The following is a 23,895-nucleotide window of genomic DNA, read 5'->3' as shown; positions in this document are numbered from 1 at the left end:
TCTTATTATTTATATATTTATATATGACATGTATTAGAAAGAGAAAAAGAGAGATATATAAGAGATATATAGAGATATTTAAAATTTCGAAAGATGTAATTTAAGAGATTGGTATTAGAATTTTTAAAAGCAAGGAAAATCTTTAGAGAAAAGCTGAAACCTTTATTTAGTTTAGCATCTCTGTATAATTAAAACATGATATCAAGAATTATATACAGAATTATATGATTGTGCCATGATTGTTATTGTATTTAAAAAAGTAATTTCCGGAAGCTCTTATTGAACATGTACACTACGTTTTTTTAATACAATTTTATATCTGTGAAAAAAAAGAGAAAGAATTAGAAAATGATAGATTAACATTATATTTATGAAAATGTTCTATAAAGTTGTAGTATTAAAAATTTATATGGTAAGATATATAAAAAAAGAATTTTATATACACACATATAAAGCGCATGCGACATACTAACGATTGTACATATGTGCAACATCTGATCTTCTGATAAAAGTAACAGGTAGCTTTAAGAAAATGTTGTTTATGAAAAATGTAAATTTTGTGGCTGTGACAATTGTTGAATATCGATAAAGCATTTGAAGACGTATTTATGTGGAATCGCGTGTAACGCGCAAGTCATGCGAATTTTTTTTCAGAAGTGGATTATTAATTTTATTTTATTCTGTACAATGCAATAAACAGTTAAAAATAAAGCGTGAGAAAATTTTCGAAATAAATTCCTAATTTATCTTTTCTCGACTATTTTTATTCAGGAACATATATATATAACGATAATTTTATGTTTATTTTACATGAGAGAGTTAAAAAATTATACAAAATAAAATTTTGACAAGAGGGAGAAGGAAAAAAATTATTAATATTTAATTTATTGATATTTAAAATATTTTATACACGTAAAAGATCTCGAATACGATTGAAGTAAAACTGACGATGTGAGGAGCTAATGACTCATCTCGAAATCGGATTCTCCTCCGAGAACAGCAAGGACGATCCACATAACGCGGAACACGTTTGTGTATTCGCGGGTGACACGTGAAATCGCGACGATATCGAATCGCGATACGCGTGACGCGTGATACTTGGCGAGCACGTGATGACGTCAGAACATGGCGTCTCAATCAGCTGGATGTTGTGTAGAGTGTGCCCTGCGATGCCCGTCTTTAGAAAACTAACGGAGACCGCCGTCTGTCCGTCGAGATACGTGAGTTCAGTTTCTCCCGAGATCGCCGCGCGTACCAATCGATCGTTACGATCCCCTTGGCGAGGGTTGCATAAGGAATAAGGTGGAGAGCCCTAGCGAGGATCGGCGGCGAGAAACGGCGAACGGTGACGCGGTGACGCGAAATGTCGCGTCTAGCCGACGACGACGACGTGACGGTGAGGTTTCTCTCGCACGTGAAGAGAGCTCGTTGGACGGGGCCGTCCGAGGACGGGTCCACCTCCGAGGACGACGCGACGCCTCGCCGAGAAACGGGCCAGGGGAAACGGGTTGCCCGAAAATCTCGAGCCCGAGACGCCGCGACGCCGCGACTTCTTCTCTTCTCGCCGATCCGATTTATTGTCTTATGTAATTTTCTTCGCGAGTGCATCCACGCGTCGCCGTATTGCGAACACGCATGTTGATATCGCGCGTGTGTATGTGTGGCAGCGAGTGATGCCGTGGCCATTTTCGCGTGTTTGCCCCTCGCGAGTTTCGTAATCATTATCAGCTCCATATTTGAATTCAACAAGTAATGCAGATCGCCACGCTGCTGGCCGCTCGCTGAGCGAGGTCTCGGGTGTTGACGTCGCGATCGACAACCGCGCGTTAATTTCGATCGAATCCGTGGCCCAACGGGTCACCCGGGAGGGAGAAAAATTCCAATCTCCGCGTCGAAATTGCCGCGATCCCGGATCGAGTAGAAACGCGGAAATAATCGCTAGAGATCCGTGTCGTCGACTAAAATTATACCGGTTTCGATTTTTCCGAGGAGGAAAAAAGGAGAGAAAGAGAGAGTGCGCGATGTTCACGATGTTCGCGATTCGCTCTTTCGGCGATGTACGATTTCGAGAAGCAGAGCAAAGTAGCGCAGCGAGATCCCGGATGGATTTCGTTATCGCGATTCGCGAAGCGGCGATCGATCGGCGGCCGATTTATTCTTAATCTTGGCCGAGCAGGCGCGGCGGATGCCATTGGTCGTGCAAATTCCTCTCGGGGAAGAGAAAAAAAAAGTTCGAATTTCGCGAAAGACGCTCGGCGAGGAGCCGCGCTGGCAGGAGCGACGTTTGTCTTCGCAGGAGCGAGATACCCGGGGGGAGAAAAAAATGGAAAATTCTCCGAGATGCGCGTTCCCCGCGTGATAGCCGCGCGTCCATTTTGTCGCTTATATACATACGTATGTATGTCGGCGGATAAACAATCGCCGCTGGCATCGAGGCTACGCGAGCGCGACAAACATGCGCGGAGATTTCAATTTCGAAGCACCAGATGCGCCATGCTCCTTTATAATGTCCTCTCTCTCTCTATCTCTCGCTCTCGTTCTCTCTTTCTCTCTCTTTCTCTCTCTCTCTCTCTCTCTCTCTCTCTCTCTCTCTCTCTCTCTCTCTCTCTCTCTCTCTCTCTCGCTCCTCTTGCGCGTTTCTCGCGCGCCGCTCTCCGAAAATAGAAAAGCGGCCAGACCCTTATTTCTTGCCGTTTTCGCGGGGATTTTTTTGACGCCGTAACACGATATATTGTAACGCGCGGCGGCCGCGTCCTCTCTCTCTTTCTCTCTCTCTCTCTCTCTCTCTCTCTCTCTCTCTCTCTCTCTCTCTCTCTCGCGCGCTCATCAAGTTCAGCACAATCATTCTGCAGAATGATTAGCGATTTATGTATGAATCGTTCCTTAAGACTGTTAGGTTTCTTGAAGGTAGTGAACAAAATTAAAGATTGTTCTAAATTGTTTTAAAAGTGAAAAATTTGATGACAATTTAAAACGTGATACACACACAAAAATTTTAGTAAAAATGTAGAAGCTTTTATATGATGTGCGATTGTGGTAATATAATTTTATTATGTACAGTAAAGATATAATCGTCAAAATCTCACTTTCTTTTTATAAAAAAATACTTCAACATTTGTACAATTATTATGATTGATAGATTAGCTACTGGAATTTTGCGTATTTTTACTATAAAAATATTTATATTTTTTTCAAGTTACATATAACACATATCCATGCCAAAAGTTTTCAAAATTTTACTCTTTATCGAAGCTATTATAAGAACAGGAAATGATACCAAAAAATTACAAATAAACTGTAAAAATTTATTATTGATTTAAATTTGTTTATATATTGTATATTTATTTTTATCCGAAAATATATTAATATTTTCAGTCACTTTTTGCAGGGACTGTACAATCAATGCAATTTTAAAACAAACAGCGAGAGAGAGAGAGAGAGAGAGAGAGAGAAATTATTTTTTTACAAATAAGTTCAAAACCATAAGGTTTTTTAATGATTACAAATATTAAGAAATTTCTCCTAACAGTAAATTTTGTATTGTAAAGTATTGCAATCATTTTAATTGGCGATTAATTCAATTGGCGATCCATTTTTCTTGGAATTTTATTCTATAATACTTTGCACATAATTAATATATATTTAGTACATACATATCATAAAATAGAATTTAATTAGTTTAGAATTTATAATTTGATAGTTATATTTATTTCTCTATAATGATATTTATCATCTATGATATTTAATTCATGTCTCATACATAGATACAATCTAAAAGAGATTGTAATTAATAAATTAAAAATAATTTGAATGATTTTTTACACATGTATCATATTTTTCTATAAGATAATAATGATTTAATAGATATTTAAACAAAAATTTAAAAAAATATGTTTGCAGTGACCAAAAGACTCCATGCAACATGCCACCAGATAGGCCAGATGCATCAGGTATTGAAACTGACATAGAATTGAACTCTACTCAGGGTTATAATTTTGGAGAAACAGGTTACACAATGAATGACAAGGAGAAAGAAAACGCCAGCGTGCTGGTCGACTCGAATTCAACAAATAAATGTCAGAGCGAAATTTCTAGATGTGAAAAAACTGAAAAAAACATCGAAAAAAATAATCAGTCAGATGATGAGTTAACATCTCTCAGTTGGCTGCATCAACAAAATTTACTTAAGGGTTTAGATATTTCTAACCCATCCAAAGACATGAAGCACGAAAATATGCTAAATAATAATATTTGCGACGATATGGCGGATTTTTCTGAAAACACAAATTCTATATCAAGCTTAGATGATAGTTTCTGTCCAGGTAGAAATATATATTTATTATTTGCTTCAAATATTTTCTTACAATTTGTTCTCTCTTTTCTTTTCTCATCAACTGTATCTCTTTTTACAATGTTACAATAGAAAGTAATGGAAAAACCAACGCTGTAACGTTGAACGGAGGCGGACAAAACTATCAACACTCTACCAAGAATTGTCAAAAATCAATGCAAGTATATCAGGAATCCGCAAAAAGTCACTGCAATACTTCGCCAAGTAATCAAACGAAGATTTCTTTGAGCAACAATAATTTGCCAATGTCTAATCGCAACAAGCATCCTACCCATATACCATATGATCCTCATTTACACAGAAATAGTAAACCGCCGTATTCATTTTCCTGCCTTATATTTATGGCCATCGAAGATAGTCCTGTAAAAGCGCTACCCGTCAAGGAAGTTTATGCATGGATTCTGGATCATTTTCCATACTTTAGGAACGCTCCTACTGGATGGAAGAATTCCGTTAGACATAATCTCAGCCTTAATAAGTGCTTTCGGAAAGTGGAGAAAGCTCCGGTAAACAAACCTTATAAGATATCTTTTTTTGAAAAAAAATAATGATAAAATAAAATAAAATTATATTGTATCGCTGATTGTAGTTTTCTATTCTTCAGAATTTAGGCAAAGGATCATTGTGGATGGTAGATGCACAGTATCGCCCGAATCTGATACAAGCGTTATCTCGCGCTCCTTTCCCTCCACCTACGACTCAAAATTTGTCTTCATCGGAAAAGCCTCCGAGAAAGTGCGCAAATACGCGTCTCCCGGATCCGGTTCTCTTCCCATATTTATCCAAAAGACTGGCGTCTAGCAATATCAGCGATAACGCAGAAACTGAGATAGATAGTGAGGTTGATGCAGCTGCAGCTGCTATGCTTTCTTTTAAACATGGACCCATCATTTTAAGTCACAATAAAGGTATTAGATATATTGAAAATATGTATACACGAAATAATAGAGTCACTATCTACATTTTATTAATTGGACAAAAAAGATAGTAAAGACGTAGAGATGTAGTATTGAAAAGAGAGAGAGAGGGAGAGAAGATATTTATTAATTTATATGCTCTTCTATGTGCGTGTTAATGTATACTTCAATGCAGATCGTAAACGAAAATTACCGGAATCCGAAAAATTGGTGCCTGTGATCACCAGGAGTTCCAGCGAAGATCATACTTATAGTTGTATTACCTCGATAAAATTGGGAAGGTAAAGATATATTAATTTTGCGTACGATCCATCCAAAATTTACATAAACAAATAAATTCTACCGTTTTACCTCTACAGCAAACATTCGAGCGAGGAAGAACTGAATGTAGATTTTGATGAACAGAGAAAAATTGCGGAAGGTGCGGATGCGCTTCTGAATTTGGCCGGTGTTAATACAGCACTAAATCACAATAGAACACAGCATCACACGGTAACACAAGACATTAATCCGGCGCCAAAACTAGAAGGTAATTCAAAACCAAAAAGACGCTCTGCTACGAGTGATTATTCAAGTACTTCTGAGAAAAGGCGTAAAAGATGGCGAGAATGGGGAGAGGGAAATCGATGTGTAAAGCAGATTAGGGGTTAACATCAACAAATTTTGTTACATTTAAAATATATCGCATCGAGAGCTTTCCATTTCCATTTGCACGCGCGACAAATGGAAACGTTTGAAAATTCTAGTAACAAGTCTAGTAACAAAAGGAGCACTTTCGTTTCATAGTATTGTCTGTAAATTCTTCATATTTCTAAATTACGTGGCAACAATTTTTATGGAAATATCTTTGTGTGATCGAGTCGATTTCTCATCGCGTAAATATACAGAATTGCGCATGTAAATTCTTCCATAATTTCTAGTTTTTGCTAGAAAGAAGAGGGTTGTTGAATGCATTTTGAAATGATCGGTGTGGTTGCTCAGGGTTTACAACATGCTATATGCCAAAATACATTCGGTAGCACTAAACAACAAGCAATAATAGAGATGTAGCGTTAAAGAGATACTTTTTAAACACACTGTTGAAACATGATACGATTGAATAGCTTGTCAAGTATCAAAGAAAGAAATTATTATTACATACTGAAGAGAATAACAGTAATCACATTTTAAAACTGTTGCGAGACGATTATACATATTAAGTCATAGAGAGTTTAATTAATGATAAAGTCCTATATCGATTTTTCTTTTTTGTAGATATGTATAGAAGCGTAATTAGCACATCTACTGTCGAGAATAACAAGACTAATCTTTTTTCAAGTCGCGACGTGGTAAAATACGAAAATAGTAAATCATCTTATATCCGATGTATTACCATATTTCATTCAAAATAAGAAAAATTAGTCTGGTTATTTCTGCGACAAATCGTATATTCGAGAGAGATAGAAAATTGATAATATATATGAAAACACACATATACACATTTTTATGTATATGTGTATATATACATATATATATATATATAAAGTGTATGTATATGTGCATGTATATGCAGATGTGTACACATAGCACACATTAAACCGATACAAACTTATTCACTATATACAATCGAACTTTTTTATTCTCAACTTATCAGACTCAAACATCCTCTTTATTCGCGATTTTTCCCTCGTTTTCCATTCGTTGATTGCATACGCGTAGAATAAAAATGTACAATCGCGTTCAAATATGTGTCCATAATTTCACTAGTCACTTTTGTTTTACGCGTTTATTATTAAACGTGAAGAAATAACCGGAAGACATCGCGAATATAGGATATAGTTTATGAAAGTTTAGCTGATTGAGAATAAAGGAATTCTGTATATACGTATATGCAAGATACTCCTCAATTTACTCGTAGAAATAACGTAAAAGTACGTGCAAAAATGAGCGACGGAAATGTTCATGTCTTTTTTTTATTCCCAATACTTTGCTAGACAAAAGACACAAATGTATACGCCATTTACATAAATGCAAAATTATTTATCTAGATCTAGGATCTAGCAAAACCTTTCCAAAATGTTTACCTTCGATAATTTTAATTAATCTTTACACGTTTTTTGCTGACGATTATACTTCAACTTTAAACATTATAGAGAAAAATATACATGTAATTAATCTTCTTTATGAATTTTCTATTCTTCGGCTTCTACATTAAAATTATCGGGATTCTGTTATAATTAGTAGATTCGTAGATCTCTTACCACAAAATTTATACTCCTGTGGATAAAAAATTATCGTTTATGAAAAGCATGCACATTTTTGTGGTTCAGTTTTTCCGTCACGATGTTCTTTCACGAGAAATTGGGAGAACCCGGTATATAAACAAATCATGTGCACCGTTGCACATGTATAACATATGTGCCACACGCAGACGCATTATCAAAAAATAAAAAAAATAGAAAAAAATAAAAGAAAAAAGTCAGAAAAATTATTCAATACACGTTCAACGTGATTTTGAAACGAGAAGGAAACTTTATCATTTCATATCTTTTTCTATACTCTCTTTGTGGCTTTCAAGATGATTTTTTGAACATTGTTGTACATATGTAGACCTTCTAATGTATCCACAGACCAGTTTTGGTATTCAGTTAGAGATTGAATATATATATATATATATATATATATATATATATATATATATATATATAGCGATTGAATATATGATCGATGATAATAATATTGATCGAATAAGGATGAAAAAAAAATAGCGGTACACGGAAATACAACCTATTTTTATAAAAAACTATAACATGATAAGAAGAATGTAAGAGAGAGAGAGAGAGAGAGAGAGAGAGAGAGAGAGAGAGAGAGAGAGAGAGAGAGAGAGAATAAGAAAAAAAGAGATATGATATATAATACCATGTAAATTGTAAGATATGTACTTGTGGTAAAATATGTACTTGCTACAAAGAAAGCGCAAACGAGAGAGAGAAAGTAATTAGACAAACTGGTCTTGTATACATTAATATGTAGTTCTATATAGAGAGAACATATATTTTTACAGGGCGCTGCCCGCGTGATAAAGGCTCTTCCTACTAATTCGCTGGTACGCAATTTATTAGCTTAAAAATATCACTACAAAGTATAAATATTAGTAATTTGAAATGAAAATACACTATTGTGTTGTAGCGCAACCTGATCGATTTCTACATATCACGTTGTGGTGACGAAGCGTGTCTTAGAAATTTTTTTCTCTTTTATAGCTGCATCTTATTTGTGTCGCTTCGAAACACGCGCAGAATTACTTATGACGATCTTGCAATTGAATATTGATCGAAGAATCCGTCGTCGTCATAGACTATTATTAGTCTCGTTTGCACGATTACATGTACATAATGTAGAATTCAGAATAATATTCAGTAGAAAGCGCTATTACAATGATAATACATAATTTAAATTATAAATTAACACTTTCGCGAATCACATTCAGCACAGTACATTTTTATTCTATAAAAATATATCTCTGATAAAGAAATCTTGATCTTGTAAATGCGAAATATTTTTTAAGGAGAGTCTGAAAAAAAAACACGCATAAAAATTGGACTTTGACAGGATGCGCTACATCAAATATCTAATGTGATTGTAGTTTATAACTGCACACCGGAAAAATTTGATTCAAGGTGAAAGAAAGAATGCCATGTGTGCTCAATATATATATATATATATATATATATATATATATATATATATATATGATATTATTGAAAATTTACTTAAAAAAATAATTTTTTAAAAATTGGGAAATGGCCAAAAAATTTATTTCTAAAACCTGTGTATTTCCTGGCTTTTTAAATGATTCTATTTCATATTGTGTTTATATTATGTAATTATATTCAAAAATATTCTGCTCAATATTACGTATATATTTTATAAAGTTGCATTCAATCGCGCAAGCAATTTATTTTTTATTAAAACTTTATTTTATTGTTATTACCTGTGATAGTGTATATTGAAAAATCAATTATACGATCAATTATACGATTTTATTGTTATACTTCATTGTATATTTGAAGTTTTAGAAAATTCTATAAATTATGTTGTTTAGCAAAAAAATTTTATTAAATACGAATATTATTAATCAATTGGCATTCTTACTCACACCTTATACGAATATCTATCTCGATATCGATTAAAAAAAACAAGCTGGCATCTTTTCAAATGGATATTTGTACGGGAATTAACGTTATAGCCTCACGATTTGTTAATATTCTCTTAGTCTAGCTTGTTTGTTTGCTACGACTGAAGATCTGTTCTTCCACATAGAATTAATTCTAAATTAATCGGCCGTAGAGAGATTGAGGATGCCATTCATCGTCATCATGATACACAGTAGCTAATCGATAGATTTATAAAGTGTAGATTATAAATCGATTAGTCGTTATAATGTAAAGCAATACACCAGTTAATCCTGACATTGGGCGAAATACTCTAGTCAGCCGGTTTTCGTAGGTGGAATGGGCTTATGTGCAATGTGTCAATCGCAGAGTCAAGACGAAAAATCGAAATGATAGACTGTTACTCTATAATTGCGTTATGTAAAAAGCAAGAGAGAGAGAAAAAGTATTAAGATCGCGCATATTAATGTGTGCATTAGTGTCGATTTAAACATCGCGATCGTGCTAAAGATTCATAAACTGATTATTCATTTCGAGTTATCATTTTATTCAGAGTGTGCTATTATTACGACCGGCTGACAAATGAAGTCAACATAATGACAGACACCAAAAGAACACTGATTATGGAGCAAAGCAGATTACGGGCGTGTCGTTGTAACTAGCCAGGGACAATCAAAAAGACATGATGTATTTGATTTGCCTCCATTACATGACATCGTGCCAAATGCAGAATACTTTGAGTTTGGAAGATCAGATATGTTAATTTATATATACACATATATATATCTACAGATTGTATATTATAAGAATTTTGTTGGCGTAATATATAATATTACATATATTATTATTATTATTATTATTATTATATTATTACTCATTTTAGAATCATGCTGTAAAATGTTTGTTAAGTTTTTGATCTTGCTTATATATATATATAAATATATATAAATATATATATATATATATATATATATATATATTTATATATATCTTGAGTATATTTAATATTTTAGGCTGTAACCGCAAGAAAATTTTATCTAATGAAACAAATGAAAACAATTACAAAATGTGTTGATTATTTTGTCTAATATCTTTTCTTTAATATGTGTGTATTATAGACATAGTCTAAATCCAACACCGAAGATTCTACAATGAGATGTTTACAATGCTTTATTAAAAAAGGAGACAAAATACATCTAGCAGAACGTTCTTTTTTATCATTTTTATTCGCGTTTCATGCATATTTCTATTCAATTACTTGACTATTTTTTCAGAAAAAAAAAACAAAACCTCTAGTTTTGTCTCTTGATTTTCTAGATATTCTTTAGACTATGTCATTAATACTAATTAATATTCTATTTATCAATATAGTAATTAATATTCCACTTACATTATGGTTATAATCTGTAAATATATTTTTTTTTTAAATTGAAATCTAATTTTTTTTTAGTAAAAATGCCAGATAATTAGTTTTATATTAATATTTTATATTAATATTTTGTCAAAATAAAACAAAAATGTGATACATTAGTATAAAAGTATATTTGAAAAGAGAATTTAATATACAATATATGATAAAAAAATAATTGATAATTTAAAACATTTATGATAATATCATCTCATTTGACTATTCAATTGTAAAATATCAAGTCAACAAGTAAAAAATTATTGAGTAAATTACAATCTTTATAAAATTATTTAATATAATTGACTTATACAAGAGACAGATATAAGATTAACGATAAAAAAAGTCATATTTATTACATTTGCTAAAATCAATTGTAAATTGAATATTGCAATCTAATTTTCGTTATATAGATTCGAATTATTCAATTCTTATTACATTTGGATGGTGTGGAACTGAATACACTTCCTATATTCTCTCTCCAAGATAGTTGAGTATTGTTATTTTTAGATGTTACTTGTTCGTTCCTATGAGTTTTGTAATTCACTGATATATTGCTATAATTGTCCACTGTATGCATTGTACTATTCATACTATAAGTTTGATAACCAGTGTCTTGAACTGAATTTGAAATACTTTGCTGATCAAACGTGCCAAACATTGTGTTATTTTGTCTGTGATTTTTCTGCACAGAATTTTTTATTTCAGTCTTAATCTTTAAATCTATATCATTATTGTCCTCTTTATCATTGAATAGGACAGCGTCGAAATACACAGTATCCATATTAACTGAATTTATACATCTTGGTAATTCTTCCATATTAATAGAATCACATACATTTGTTTCATCATTATGTATGCTTATTATTTCATGATTGTCTTCAGTATGTTTCATGTCATTCTTATCCAAGGATGTATCTAAAACAATTTAAAAATAATATTGTTATACGAATATATCTGTATATTTAGAAAGAATAGTGTAACATATGCCTATGATTTATTTTCTTTTAACAAAAGTTATATTTTGATAATCCACTTTCTATGCTTATTTCATTGCTATTTTAAATGAAATCTAAATATACTTGCATAAAAAAACATTTTCTTATATCAAATATATTTTATAAAAAATTCCACTATAAACTTGAATCAGAATTTCACAGAATTATTAATATATAATGTATATAATAACAACATAAGACATACACATATATTAACATTTTTTTATTCTGAAGTTGAAGAAATAATTTTTTGTTCAAAGCTTTTTAAAGTATTTTTGTTCAAAGTGTTTTTCTAAACATTAAATATAGGATAAGTTATATTTTACTCCAAAACTGAGATTAGAAATAATTTTGGTTTAAATTGCAGTAATTCTCACTTAGAACTTTAAATTTGAGAAGTAAAAATAAATGATAACCATTAATCGAATTTTCGCTTTTGCCCATAACTACATTGTCTGTACTCATATCCATTGCAAAGTCTAAACGAATAGCTGAACGAGAACTGCGTGCAATTTTCTCACACAACACATTGTTCTCCGTAGTATGTATTGGTGATATGTCAGGTGGGGAAATACTTTTAGATTTTACTGCAGATGACTTGTTTTGTTCAGTTTGCAACAACCTCTGAAACATATCAATTTTAATAATAAATAACATATAAATGAAAAGAAAACAATTATATACTAATTAATCTTATTTGCAGAAATAAAAAAATAAACACCTTTATATATAAAAATAATTATCCAAAATTACTATAATTCACATACCTTTAATGGTGTGCCATAGACAAACATACCACTTTGTGGAGGACTACAGGATAATGTCATGGAAGTATTTGTTTTAACTGGTGATAAAGATATAAAACCGTCATTATCAGTATATTCGTCATGATTAAAAACTAATTTTCTCCTTAGTGAATTATAACTTAAATTTACATCGTCACCATCTGTGTTTTGTTCCTTTTGAATACATAAAAAGATTTCTGTTAACAATTTTATATAATCAACCTCAAGTTACTTTTATCTATCAAAGACCAACCTGAGTAAATGTGAAGAAAGGTTTCAAGGCTTCTTCAACATTTTGCGGTAGATTAAAAGGTAAAGATAATACTGTCTGACTCCATGCTACAAATAAAAAAAATACTAGTAAAATTAATTAATCAATCTTAAGATATCAATTCTATATTATTTATTTCTTTACCCTCTTTTTTTGATTTTGAAAGATCTTTAGTAGAATTTAAATCATCCAGAGGCCTATTAGGAGTATTCAAGGATGGTTTAGTCTCTTTTTGTCTGATATCCCAAGGACTTGGAATTATATAATTTTGCTTAAAGAACCTATCTATAGCTGCCTGGGCTTTTATCTCCAGTTCTGGGTCCGGAGTATGTACTTGATGCACAGGAAACTCTTCAATCTTTGCTGGCTTCATATGCGCTAATTCATCTATGTTCCATTTAAATCCTGGTGACTCTTGCATAGGGCTCGATACCTACGTATTGCAACAACAAACTCTCACATCACATTAACCATTAGAGCATTTTAATTATCAGCAGAATATAATTAATTTAAAACATTCAGCTCTTGTAGATAGAATGACCTTAGTAAATATAGTTGGGCTGATGACAGGTAGATGCAGTCTATTAATCAAGTCAGGTTCAAATGGATTTTTAGTAATGAGCTTCCTAAGCTTGGATGGTGGAGTGATGTGAGTCGATAGACCGGTAAAAGGTAAAGATTGTGCATTATTTTGATTGTGAGATTCAAAAGGTCGCCTTAACCGCAATTCGTTTTGTTTCACCGGTGTCCTATACATCCAGAGATTATTTATCAAAGGGCTATCGACTCTTCGCACTTTGCTAGGTGTATTCCATCTTGCTTGCTCCATTATATCCAGAGAATTCTTTGAGAATTGCACCGAAGTATGTAAACAAGGTTCATCGAGGTTTACGTTTACGTTTCTTTTCGCCGATCTTGGCTGTTATTTCAGTCCATATGTGTGACAGCGATATTTCTGGATCGCGTATTTGTAAATTATGAAAATCAGTTTTCTATAAAGAAATCATGAAATAGTCTATTGAAATAGTCTACATGACTTAGTTTATCTTTCGAATATGTTTTGAATATTTGAATTTCATACTTACTCATCATCATGCTTCGGTCAGTTCCGTGGGATTCTTGAGTTGCGTTCGAAAATCTACTCGTCGCTTAGAATAGCGTTCAACTGACCTATCAGGACAGAGAAATCTTTGCTCTTTTTCTTTCAATTGGGTAATCATACATTACTCTATTCCCATGGATTTTCGAACATAACCCAACGTGTTGACAAATGTTTGAATTTTTTGCGCATGCGCAGCATCAATAAAATATCTGTGAAATATTTGCGAAATTTCAATCGTTTGCTTTCTCCTTCTAGCCAGTAGCTCAAAGAAACTAAGTACTAAAATTATTACATTAGTATTATTAAATTAGTATATATAATTATTATATTAGTAATTATTAATATTTATAATTATTATATATGAAAAGATTCTCCTTTCCTTAAGAAAATTTAATTTTTCGAATCATACAATTTTTATTATTTATATTATATTATTTACGATTTCTAACAATCAAGGACTCAATTATTAATTACAATTTTTTATATTAGATAGATATATTGATTGACATTTTTATTAGAGATGACAACATAATTGAATTTTAAAAACAGAGATTTATTTAGCGTGCATTTTTATAAAGAAATTATGAATATAAAATTTGATTATAATACTGTAATAATAAAGTAAAATTGTTCTTTATGAACATGTCACAGATATATAAGAACAAGAATGTTCTAGTTTCATTCTACTGCATTTAAATTCACAGGAACTCTTAACTTATAAATCAAGAAGCACTCTTAGCATTTGCTATTTCCTTTTTAAAACTTTCTAAAATATTTTCGTCTATTTCTTTGTCAGATTCTATCTGTGTTGTAGACAACATGTAATTCACAGCAAATTTGATTGAAAATTTCTTTAAATTCTGAAAAAATTCATGCATTATATTTGTAATATATATACAAATAAATATAGCAATTAATTTAATTTTGATATTAAATTGTACATGCAATAATTACCTCATTATTATATTCCATTGCAGTACTGTAAACAAAGATTATATTTGCTAGAGTGACTTTTCGTTTTATTTCTCGTATACAACTACTTATAAGCTTAGTGTCACACAACATCATAGCTAATTTGAACAACTCTATAAGCAAAAGTATTATTTTAATTAAAAACGTACAGCAAAAATACAGCACATTTAATTAAAGCTTACTTAATAATTTATGCATAGGTAGATCGATCACTCCAGTATACAAGTATTTTAGAAAGGCTTTATACGCGGTATAGGAATATACGGAAGGCAGCGTCAAAATACTATCGAGAGAAAACATCAAAGTATGATGAAATTAATTTAGTAAAGAAGTTTTTAATAAAAATAATATTCGTTTTTTTGTAAATATTTACCTCTGATCTTTTTCTTTAAAATTACGGAACATTGACTCGAAATATTCACTACGACTACGCAGAATAGCTTTATGAACGTAAATAGAATGATTCTTCACCTGTATTGTAAAATCACTTGTCGACTATAATGAAGAAAGAAACGAAAATTATTAAATACATCAACGTGCGAATACACATTATCTTACATTAAAAACGCGAAAAAGGCATGCAGAAATGACAAACACCAAATATCATAGAACGAGACATACAGGATCGTCGAATAAAGTTTGAGAGCATTCCAGGATATTTGATTGTACATCTATGTATCCAAGTTCATTCATAGATAAAATTATCGGATATGCGTCAATTATATTATGCCTAAGCGCTTCTTGCATGGTCGAAAACTGAGTAACAATCGGAGATTTTATATCGCAGCCAAAATAATTGCCCCATACATAGATATGTCCATTATCTCCAAGAATGGCACTTCTGTCGCTGTGATATACTGCAGCAATGTCCAATATCTTTTGCAATTCCGGTATGTTCAACTGCAGATTACACAAAATTATTTTATTTCTACTTTTTTTATTGTGAAATAAAATAAATAAAATAAAATAAATAAAATAAATAATAAAATAAAATAATAAAATAAAATAAAACTAAATTAAATTAAATAAAATAATAAATACACAAAATTATTTGATTTTTGCTTTTTTTATTGTGACAACTAAATAAAATAAAATAAAATAAAACTAAATAATAAAATAAAATAATAAAATAAAATAAAATAAAACTAAATAAAACTAAATAAAATAATAAATGAATTACCAAGTTAAAACAATTATTTTTGAAGATATAGACCTGTCCTTCATTCGAAAGTGCTAATGCATGTGCACGTCCACAGACTACTTTAACTAAAAATCAATATCAGTTGTTTAGCAATATGTGTTATTAATATATTTTTGAAAATTAAATTTTAGTAACAAATTACCTATTACTACATTTGAGAGCTCAGTGCGCTTTTCTATAAATCGCTTACGTTCACAAAAATCATAAACTCTATTACTTGAATTGTCATTCAGCATAGAATTACTGCAAGGAAAATCCCTCAAATGAAGATCCCTAATGTAGTATATTTCACCCATATCAGTAATAGCCATAATGAAAGACGCGCCACAAGCGATGCAAATGATCTTATTTTTATCAAAATTTTCTTCCTGTATGTAAGGAATTTGTGTCTCTGAGGAAGAGGATGTCTTTATCGATTCTGATTCTGACTCCGAAGAAAATGCTAACCGTAATGGATGAAGGTATACGATATCAAACCGACTATATATATATACCTGAAATAATCTAAGTTATTTAACTGATAATGATATAAATATTATTGTTAAATTTCACATATATACTAAAAATATATACTTTTCCATCATCAGTAAGAACGAGAAAATCTGCTTCATTGCAAGCAATATCTATAATATGTTTCTTTTTTAATTCAAGTTTAATAGGTTTAGTTAGGATCTTAGCATATCTTACGTTAAATATAGACTCTAACTTATAATACCATGCATATACCTTTTAAAAAAACAATGTTGTCATTAATTTTAATACTTTATTTATACATTCTGACTTACTTTTGTAAACAGAAAATAAAAAAATTTGATTATAAAAATATATGAATAAAAAAATTTTAGAAAATAATAAATTTATATTATTTCAGCATATATATTACATATAATCTGATGAATTTATTATAAAACAGTCAATTCTCTATAAAATCACAACGGTGTCAATGTAAAAACATAAAATTTTTATAACATAAAATCCATACGATATTATAAAACTAAACATATAAGAAAGAAATACATTAATTTTAAAATAGGTTCAAAGGTAGCAAAATGAATATATTAAATATAAAAAATTATATATTGTAATCTCTATTCTCTTTACAATGAAGATATTAGAAAAACATCACAAAATTCTTCTTAAGTTTCAAATTCAAAGTTAATCTTTTTCTTTATCTATATGCTTCATTTAAAAAGATAATAATTGTACTTAAAATTTTATGCTTATTGTACTTAAAATTTTATGCTTATTGTATTTAAAATTTTATGCTTATATATAATAAAATTTATCTCTATAACATGAATGCTTTATAAAATATAATATAAACTATAAAAACATTTAAATAATTTTAACTTTATAATTTTTTAGCATACTTCTCCTTCCTTTGTAAGAGCAAACATATAATATCCATAAGTAAACTTCTTGATATTTTTATTACATAAGATTTCTACTTTTTTTGGCCGTGATATTATAATATCTCTCTCTGGTATCCCTAATCGATGAGCCTTATTATAACCTATGGCATATGTCATCTTATCTTTTGTTACAATTAAAGCTCCATCATCTGAAAATATATGAAAATATAAATGTTATTGTCAAAGCAAAAAAAGATAATAAAAAGTAAGAAGAAATTTTACTATATATCAAAGCCAGATCAATTCGCAGAAGAATTTCCTCTTCTAGTAGAGTAAAGATTGGCCATTTCTTGAAGTTCAATAAATATTTGTTCCTAACAAGATTATTATTTTGCAACCTTATTGTCTTGTCACTCTGTATCTCTCTATTAATATTAATTTTTTAATTTATTTAATAACTTATTAAAACAAGTTTGATAAATTAATTGATAAATGTTTGATCTGCTTTAAATATTTGAAATTTTTATTTGAATTACTTTACAATACTTAAAGCGTTAAAGATATAATTTTATATTACAATAAGAATAATTTTATATTACAATTCAAATCTCAAATGAAATGATTAAAGCACATATTCATATCATATTGTATTTGGCCTCAGTATAAAATTTTTAATTTTTGCATATGTTACGTTAAACGATTTAGAATATTTTTTAAGGCATGTATTGAGCGACAATTTTAAAATCTTTGTTTTTACACACAAAAATTAAATGAGTTTTAATAAGTTCATTTTTTATAAAAATTTAAATAGAACAAGTCAAACATTTACACATTATTTTTACTATATCAAGTTTTATCTTGACTTTGTACGCAATTTATGAGTAAGATATCCTTTGGTAATTTCAACATACTCTTTCTCATTTGATTCCTTTTTTTTATGGTTTATAGGAATATCTGTCTTTTCTGTTTCGATTTGACTCATTGCGTATGACCAAAAGAGATGACTTCTAGATCTAAAAATAAAAAAAATGCTCTCACCCTTTTTGATGGTAATTAAATTCTTTGCTAATAGATTATAGATATTGGTTACCAATTACAAAGCACACGAGGAAAATATAATTCTTATTTTATAATATAACTAAAGATCCTCAAGCAAATGTGATATTCCTTTGTTTTTATATTGGAGTTTGAACACTAATATGCCAAATATTTTTAGTCAAAAATGGCGTTTAAATAGACAGAAAGAGATGTTCAATTTGTTCACAAGCTCAACCGTTAAACAGTATAGTCACCGACGAAATAAACATTTGTGGCAGAAATTATAATGTTATGATGATGTTTTCATACTGTCTATGAACGCTTACAATGCCAAAAGGAAAGATGTAAACAATACTTATGTAAATATCACTTAAAAGTGTCTAAAAAAACATCATGTTATATAAAATCAAAACGATAACAAGCTGATAACAAGTATCCGTTAAAAATGCATTATAGTAGCGTTTATGTTGACGAAAAAATAATGAAGTAATTCTTCCAATATAAAACGGATACATCCCCCTATTGAATTTTAATATATTTATCGATTATCTATAAAATTTTTAAATATCTATATAATTTCCATATATAATTTTTAAACTAATTGTGTTTATCTAATTTAACTAATTGTGTTTATCTAACATAATTCTTTTTTTTCCTTTCTAATCATTTTTTTATTTAGCGCATTTGTAAAGAAATAGAATTACAATATATATTACATATCAGATTTAGGTATTGTATAAATGTTATTCATATATCTCTAGCACATATATAGTTTTATTCATATAAATCGAATACACTTGATAATTTTCTTCAATATTTCTTTTTCAAACATATATAACTCTGATCAATATAAAAATAATTATATACATATATACATATATACATATATATACATATATATGTACATATATATTTATTTTTATACTTAATTTATATATTTGTATACTAAATTTATATATTTGTATAAATTTATATAAATTTATGTTATATTTATATATTTATATATATATATAAATATATATATATATATATATATATTTATATATTTTTTATACTTTAAACTTTTATATACATAGTGAAACTAAATATTAAAATTATTTTTTATATTAGCGAAAAAATGATTGTCCATAATTGCATTTGATAGATTTTGATTCAAAGATTTATTTTTTATTACTTTATAACTTTTATATATATATATATATATATATATATATATATGTATACTATATATACTTATATATATGCTTGTAACTATTATATATATAATAATGATAAGAAATAATGAAAACTTTTCTTATTAACCTACAGAATATACAAGAATATAATAATTCTATTCAATTTTCATCTAAATATACTCTTAAAATATAGAGTTATTATTATTTTTAAGTGTTTATTTATTTTAATTGAAAAGTCATCTCGAATTTCTTTATCTAATTGATCGAAAGATTCCGTCCGTATCACATCTGCTTCATGTTTCAGAGCAAACTTACAGCAAAATTCTAATAATCCTGAAAATCATACAATATTTGTGACATGTTAATTAATAAAATCTAATATTTAACATTAACACTAACTTGCAAAGTGTTACCTTCTTATCATATTTTATTATATTGTAGTGCTATAAGTAAAGGCTACATTTCATACGGTAGTTTTTCGTTTTATTTCCAGCCTACAATATTTCTCAAGCTTGTTCTCACAATATGCGATAGCTAAATCCAATAGCTCTGTAGAAAGATATGATTTTAATTGCAAACATATATTGTGATTATATTATATAAGAATATAAATATGTAATATATTCAGATGCATTTAGTAAGAGCCTACTTAGTAATTCCTTCACAGATAGATCGACTATATCAGTATATAAGTATTTCAGGAAAGCTTTATATACGATATAAGAATATTCAAAATGCTCGATGACACTGTTAGAGAAGAACATAAAATAATATTGAAAAATTTCTTACTAAAAATAGTAATAGTTTTTTTTATATTTCTTACTCTTTTTCTTTTTTCTTTCTTTTTATTTGATTTTTCACTGAGTCATCTTGGAATATGGTTTTGAAATATGAACTACGTTTCTTCAAAATAGCTTTATGAACATGTATGGGTTGCCCTTCCACTTGTATTGTGAGATCACTTGATGACTACATTTAAGAGGAGAAATAAAAATAATTGAAGACACAAATGTGTATGTACACATGTATGCAAGCACACATATATAAAAATATATAATAATATATAACTAGATTTACAATCAAATACAAAATATATAATATGGGATATGACAATATATAAATGCCTTTAATCTAATACAGATTTGTGTGTATAAATATTCACTAAAGTTAAAGAAACAGAGAGAGAATATATTAGTTTCAGAAAAATTTTTGCTAATCAAAATAAATCTATACGCATACACATATGTATACTTTTTATTTATTTTAAAAATATGAAAAAGTGCAGAAATAATAAATAGAAAACGAGACATACAGGATTGTCGAATAAAGTTTCCCAGCATTTTAATACATCTATCTCTTCATCCATGTATTTAAAATCATCATCCGCAAATACAGTCAGCGGCATGTTAACAAACATTAAAGCTTCACTCATGTTCAAAAATGATGTAATAGTCGGACAAGAACACTTCTGACCAAAATATACCTTCTTTCCCAACAAATAGATACATCCACTTTTACCAAGGATAATATTACTTTTACTATCTTGTGCAATGGCAATATCCAATACTTTTTCTGGCATATCTAACTGTTAAATTACAAAATTCTTTGATTTTTTATTTCTTAATTTCTTTATCATTGATTACAATAATAAATTAATTACCAAAGTAGGATAATTCAAATTCGAGTCCTCCTTATCTAAGCCTTGTATATAATCATTATTACCCCAGCCATAGACTTCCCCTTCGATTGTGAGTGCTAATGTATATGTATTTCCACAACAAACTAGTTTAACTGAAATATTCATATCAATTAGCAATGTGATTTACAAATACTCTCGATGTAAATTTTTAAAAACAAACTTTAGAAATAAAAGAATTACTTGCTTTTTCCTCTGAGAACTCAATTTGATGTGGATTTAATTCACGATCAAGTTGATGCAATGTGATGGAAATATTATTTCTCAACACATCACCAGAGATATTATTGCCCCAACTGTATACTTTATTTTCATCAGAGAGAACCATATTGAAGTAATTGCCACAAGCAATTTGAACAATTTTCTTGCCATTAAAATCTACTTGCTTTGGTGTATCTTGAGAGAAATATAATCCTATGTTTTTATTTAAAATCCCCTTTATATTTCTATTTGTAATCCCCCAAATATATACCTAAAATAACATAAGTCATTAAACTCATAACGTATAATAAATAAATATTATTGTCATATTTTAAACAATACCTCTCCATCATTGGTAAGAGCAAGAGTATGATGATCACTGCATTTAATGTCTGTAATGCATTTTTTACTTAATAGACTTATTTGAGTAGGTATTCTCACTTTCCTGGCATGATCCTCGTACAAATTAAATGTGTGTCCCAATCCAGGTTTTTCAGCATTACCCCAGGAATACACCTTTCACGAGTTAATATAATTTGAATATCTCATACAAAAATTATCTATATGATTCATATATATTATTTTTTATTATGTTACTTAATTTGTATTTATAAAATTCATTTTATAAAAAGTGGCTGTTATTAAATGCACAAAATTTAATAACAATAATTTAATTTGATATGTATTTATTAAGTAAAATACATGTGATTTTAAAAAGCTAAATACATAAAAATACATATTAACTGTTTTAAAATTAAAAAGAGAGAGAAACAGAAAATGAATGTATTAAATATAAAAAATTATATCAATTTCTAATTTTTGTACAACGGAGATAGAAAAAAATCATCTCAAAATGTATCTTGAAATTTATTTTATTTTAATTTTAAAATTTAAAGTGAAATTTTTTCATGTTTATATATTTTATTCTGATATGTATATTCTGATATATATATATATATATATATATATATATATAAATTATTTTCATATATATATATATATATATATATATATATATATATGAAAATAATTTTTTTTAATGTAATGTACTCTCTTGATTTTAAATTTATATTAAATGAATAAATTTATATTTTATAAGAAATTATAATTAGTAGCTTACTAAGATATAGTGTAATACATATATATAATTTAAATATAAAAACACATGAATTTTAGTTATTTTCACTATAAATAACTTTTCAGTATATATAATTTTACTTCTCCCTCTTCTGTAAGTGCAAACATCTGAGGTCCCTTCTCTCTATAAACAAATTTTTTTATATTTTTCCCACATAAGACTTGTACTTTTTCTGGCTGCAATGCAACAATGTTGTTTTCTATTCCTAAGCATTTATTTATATTATTACCAAAGCCATATACCATTTTATCTCTCGTTACAATTAAAATTGCCTCACCTGTTTTAAAATATATTAAAGTATAAATAATAATATATTATCAAGTAAAAACAATAAAAAAATGCTTGTTTACCATAAAATATCATAGCCATACGAATTTGTAAAATGAATTCCAGTTCTAAAAATTCAAAGATTGGCCATCTCTTGAAGTTTAACAGATATTTGTACTTTACATAATTAGTTTGAAATTTTCTTATTAATTTGTCATTTATCTCTTCTTGTATTTCTTCGCTAATAATTGATTTTTTTAGTTTAGTAATATTAATTGCTCATTGATATAAATTTATTTGTAAAGAATTAATTCTATATTGTCATTTATTGTTCTCATTTTATGCGTAAAAAACATTTTTGTTTGCATTTATTTTAATGTTGTATTTGCGTGGCAGTGTTTTTTTCATGAAAAAAAAGAAAAATGAAAAAAGAATTTCAACTTACATTTCCTCGCTACTGGTTGATGACACTTCAAAGATTTCATTAGGAACATCCACCGTTTCGATTCGATCCATTTTGATTGAGGAAAACTTATAGATCTAAAGACTTATAGATCTAAAGATCGGAAAACATTTTCTCTTTTTGATGATTGATCTTCACCGATTACCAATATTTATAAAAAAACAAATCAACTCTAAATTCGAATTGGTTCGAATGCCGAATTAATGTTGTTTTGATTTTGTTTTTCGAAAGATATACGATGGATCGAAATATTTAACTAAACTCTTTTACAAACTTAAATACCTTCATATATTGTATAAGTACAATTTATTAAAATTATAATAATATATATACGATAACTTACCTAAGATTTCTATCTTTATTTAACAAGTCCTTATCGTTCTTATCGTCCGTTAAAAAATTTCTGCGC

At 28.8% G+C, this 23,895-nt stretch overlaps 4 protein-coding genes and 1 long non-coding RNA gene across 11 annotated transcripts; 1 reads left to right on the top strand and 4 right to left on the bottom strand.

Annotated features, from left to right (window-relative positions):
- The first annotated feature begins 1,088 nt into the window (after positions 1 to 1,088).
- LOC105253123 (forkhead box protein N3-like) lies at positions 1,089 to 7,911 on the top strand. Of its 5 annotated transcripts, none has more exons than XM_020028099.2 (6): positions 1,089 to 1,220; positions 3,901 to 4,322; positions 4,424 to 4,857; positions 4,941 to 5,259; positions 5,444 to 5,549; positions 5,628 to 7,911. In XM_020028099.2, exons 2-6 carry the CDS (start codon positions 3,923 to 3,925, stop codon positions 5,917 to 5,919), a joined length of 1,551 nt encoding a protein of 516 aa, XP_019883658.1. In that variant the 5' UTR covers positions 1,089 to 1,220; positions 3,901 to 3,922; the 3' UTR covers positions 5,920 to 7,911. The 5 variants fall into 5 exon arrangements, with proteins under 5 accessions (XP_019883658.1, XP_019883659.1, XP_019883661.1 ...); XM_020028100.2 differs by lacking the exon at positions 1,089 to 1,220 and adding an exon at positions 1,227 to 1,396; XM_020028102.2 differs by lacking the exon at positions 1,089 to 1,220 and adding an exon at positions 1,407 to 1,749.
- Positions 7,912 to 11,171: 3,260 nt separating this feature from the next.
- LOC105253124 (protein aurora borealis) lies at positions 11,172 to 14,122 on the bottom strand. Of its 2 annotated transcripts, none has more exons than XM_025413786.1 (7): positions 13,967 to 14,122; positions 13,423 to 13,873; positions 13,026 to 13,314; positions 12,864 to 12,949; positions 12,593 to 12,784; positions 12,203 to 12,449; positions 11,172 to 11,745 (listed from the first exon to the last, which is right to left on the bottom strand). In XM_025413786.1, exons 2-7 carry the CDS (start codon positions 13,708 to 13,710, stop codon positions 11,252 to 11,254), a joined length of 1,596 nt encoding a protein of 531 aa, XP_025269571.1. In that variant the 5' UTR covers positions 13,711 to 13,873; positions 13,967 to 14,122; the 3' UTR covers positions 11,172 to 11,251. The 2 variants fall into 2 exon arrangements, with proteins under 2 accessions (XP_025269571.1, XP_011259246.1); XM_011260944.3 differs by having other exon boundaries at positions 12,242 to 12,449.
- A 517-nt stretch (positions 14,123 to 14,639) lies between these two features.
- On the bottom strand, positions 14,640 to 23,892 carry LOC105253149 (RCC1 and BTB domain-containing protein 1). The gene is made up of 16 exons (XM_025413695.1): positions 23,830 to 23,892; positions 23,469 to 23,579; positions 23,107 to 23,264; positions 22,837 to 23,033; positions 21,961 to 22,134; positions 21,601 to 21,889; positions 21,382 to 21,512; positions 21,034 to 21,306; positions 16,730 to 16,882; positions 16,299 to 16,650; positions 16,136 to 16,221; positions 15,577 to 15,855; positions 15,329 to 15,450; positions 15,138 to 15,238; positions 14,938 to 15,068; positions 14,640 to 14,843 (listed from the first exon to the last, which is right to left on the bottom strand). Exons 2-16 carry the CDS (start codon positions 23,537 to 23,539, stop codon positions 14,706 to 14,708), a joined length of 2,655 nt encoding a protein of 884 aa, XP_025269480.1. The 5' UTR covers positions 23,540 to 23,579; positions 23,830 to 23,892; the 3' UTR covers positions 14,640 to 14,705.
- On the bottom strand, positions 17,534 to 18,776 carry LOC112639518. Its single transcript, XR_003123546.1, has 4 exons — positions 18,599 to 18,776; positions 18,420 to 18,521; positions 17,791 to 17,933; positions 17,534 to 17,717 (listed from the first exon to the last, which is right to left on the bottom strand). It is a non-coding gene; the product is annotated as an uncharacterized LOC112639518 (long non-coding RNA).
- On the bottom strand, positions 19,935 to 21,243 carry LOC112639517 (RCC1 and BTB domain-containing protein 1-like). 2 transcript variants are annotated; one of them, XM_025413723.1, is made up of 5 exons: positions 21,034 to 21,243; positions 20,545 to 20,690; positions 20,371 to 20,468; positions 20,121 to 20,270; positions 19,935 to 20,054 (listed from the first exon to the last, which is right to left on the bottom strand). In XM_025413723.1, exons 1-4 carry the CDS (start codon positions 21,151 to 21,153, stop codon positions 20,185 to 20,187), a joined length of 450 nt encoding a protein of 149 aa, XP_025269508.1. In that variant the 5' UTR covers positions 21,154 to 21,243; the 3' UTR covers positions 19,935 to 20,054; positions 20,121 to 20,184. The 2 variants fall into 2 exon arrangements, with proteins under 2 accessions (XP_025269508.1, XP_025269507.1); XM_025413722.1 differs by having other exon boundaries at positions 19,993 to 20,054; positions 20,135 to 20,270.
- Positions 23,893 to 23,895: the final 3 nt, after the last annotated feature.

Source organism: Camponotus floridanus, unplaced genomic scaffold (genome assembly GCF_003227725.1).
Source record: "Camponotus floridanus strain SB8 unplaced genomic scaffold, Cflo_v7.5 scaffold7, whole genome shotgun sequence".
Classification (NCBI taxonomy): domain Eukaryota; kingdom Metazoa; phylum Arthropoda; class Insecta; order Hymenoptera; family Formicidae; genus Camponotus; species Camponotus floridanus.
Note: the sequence above shows the minus strand (reverse complement) of the source record. Positions and strands in the feature narration are given on the sequence as shown.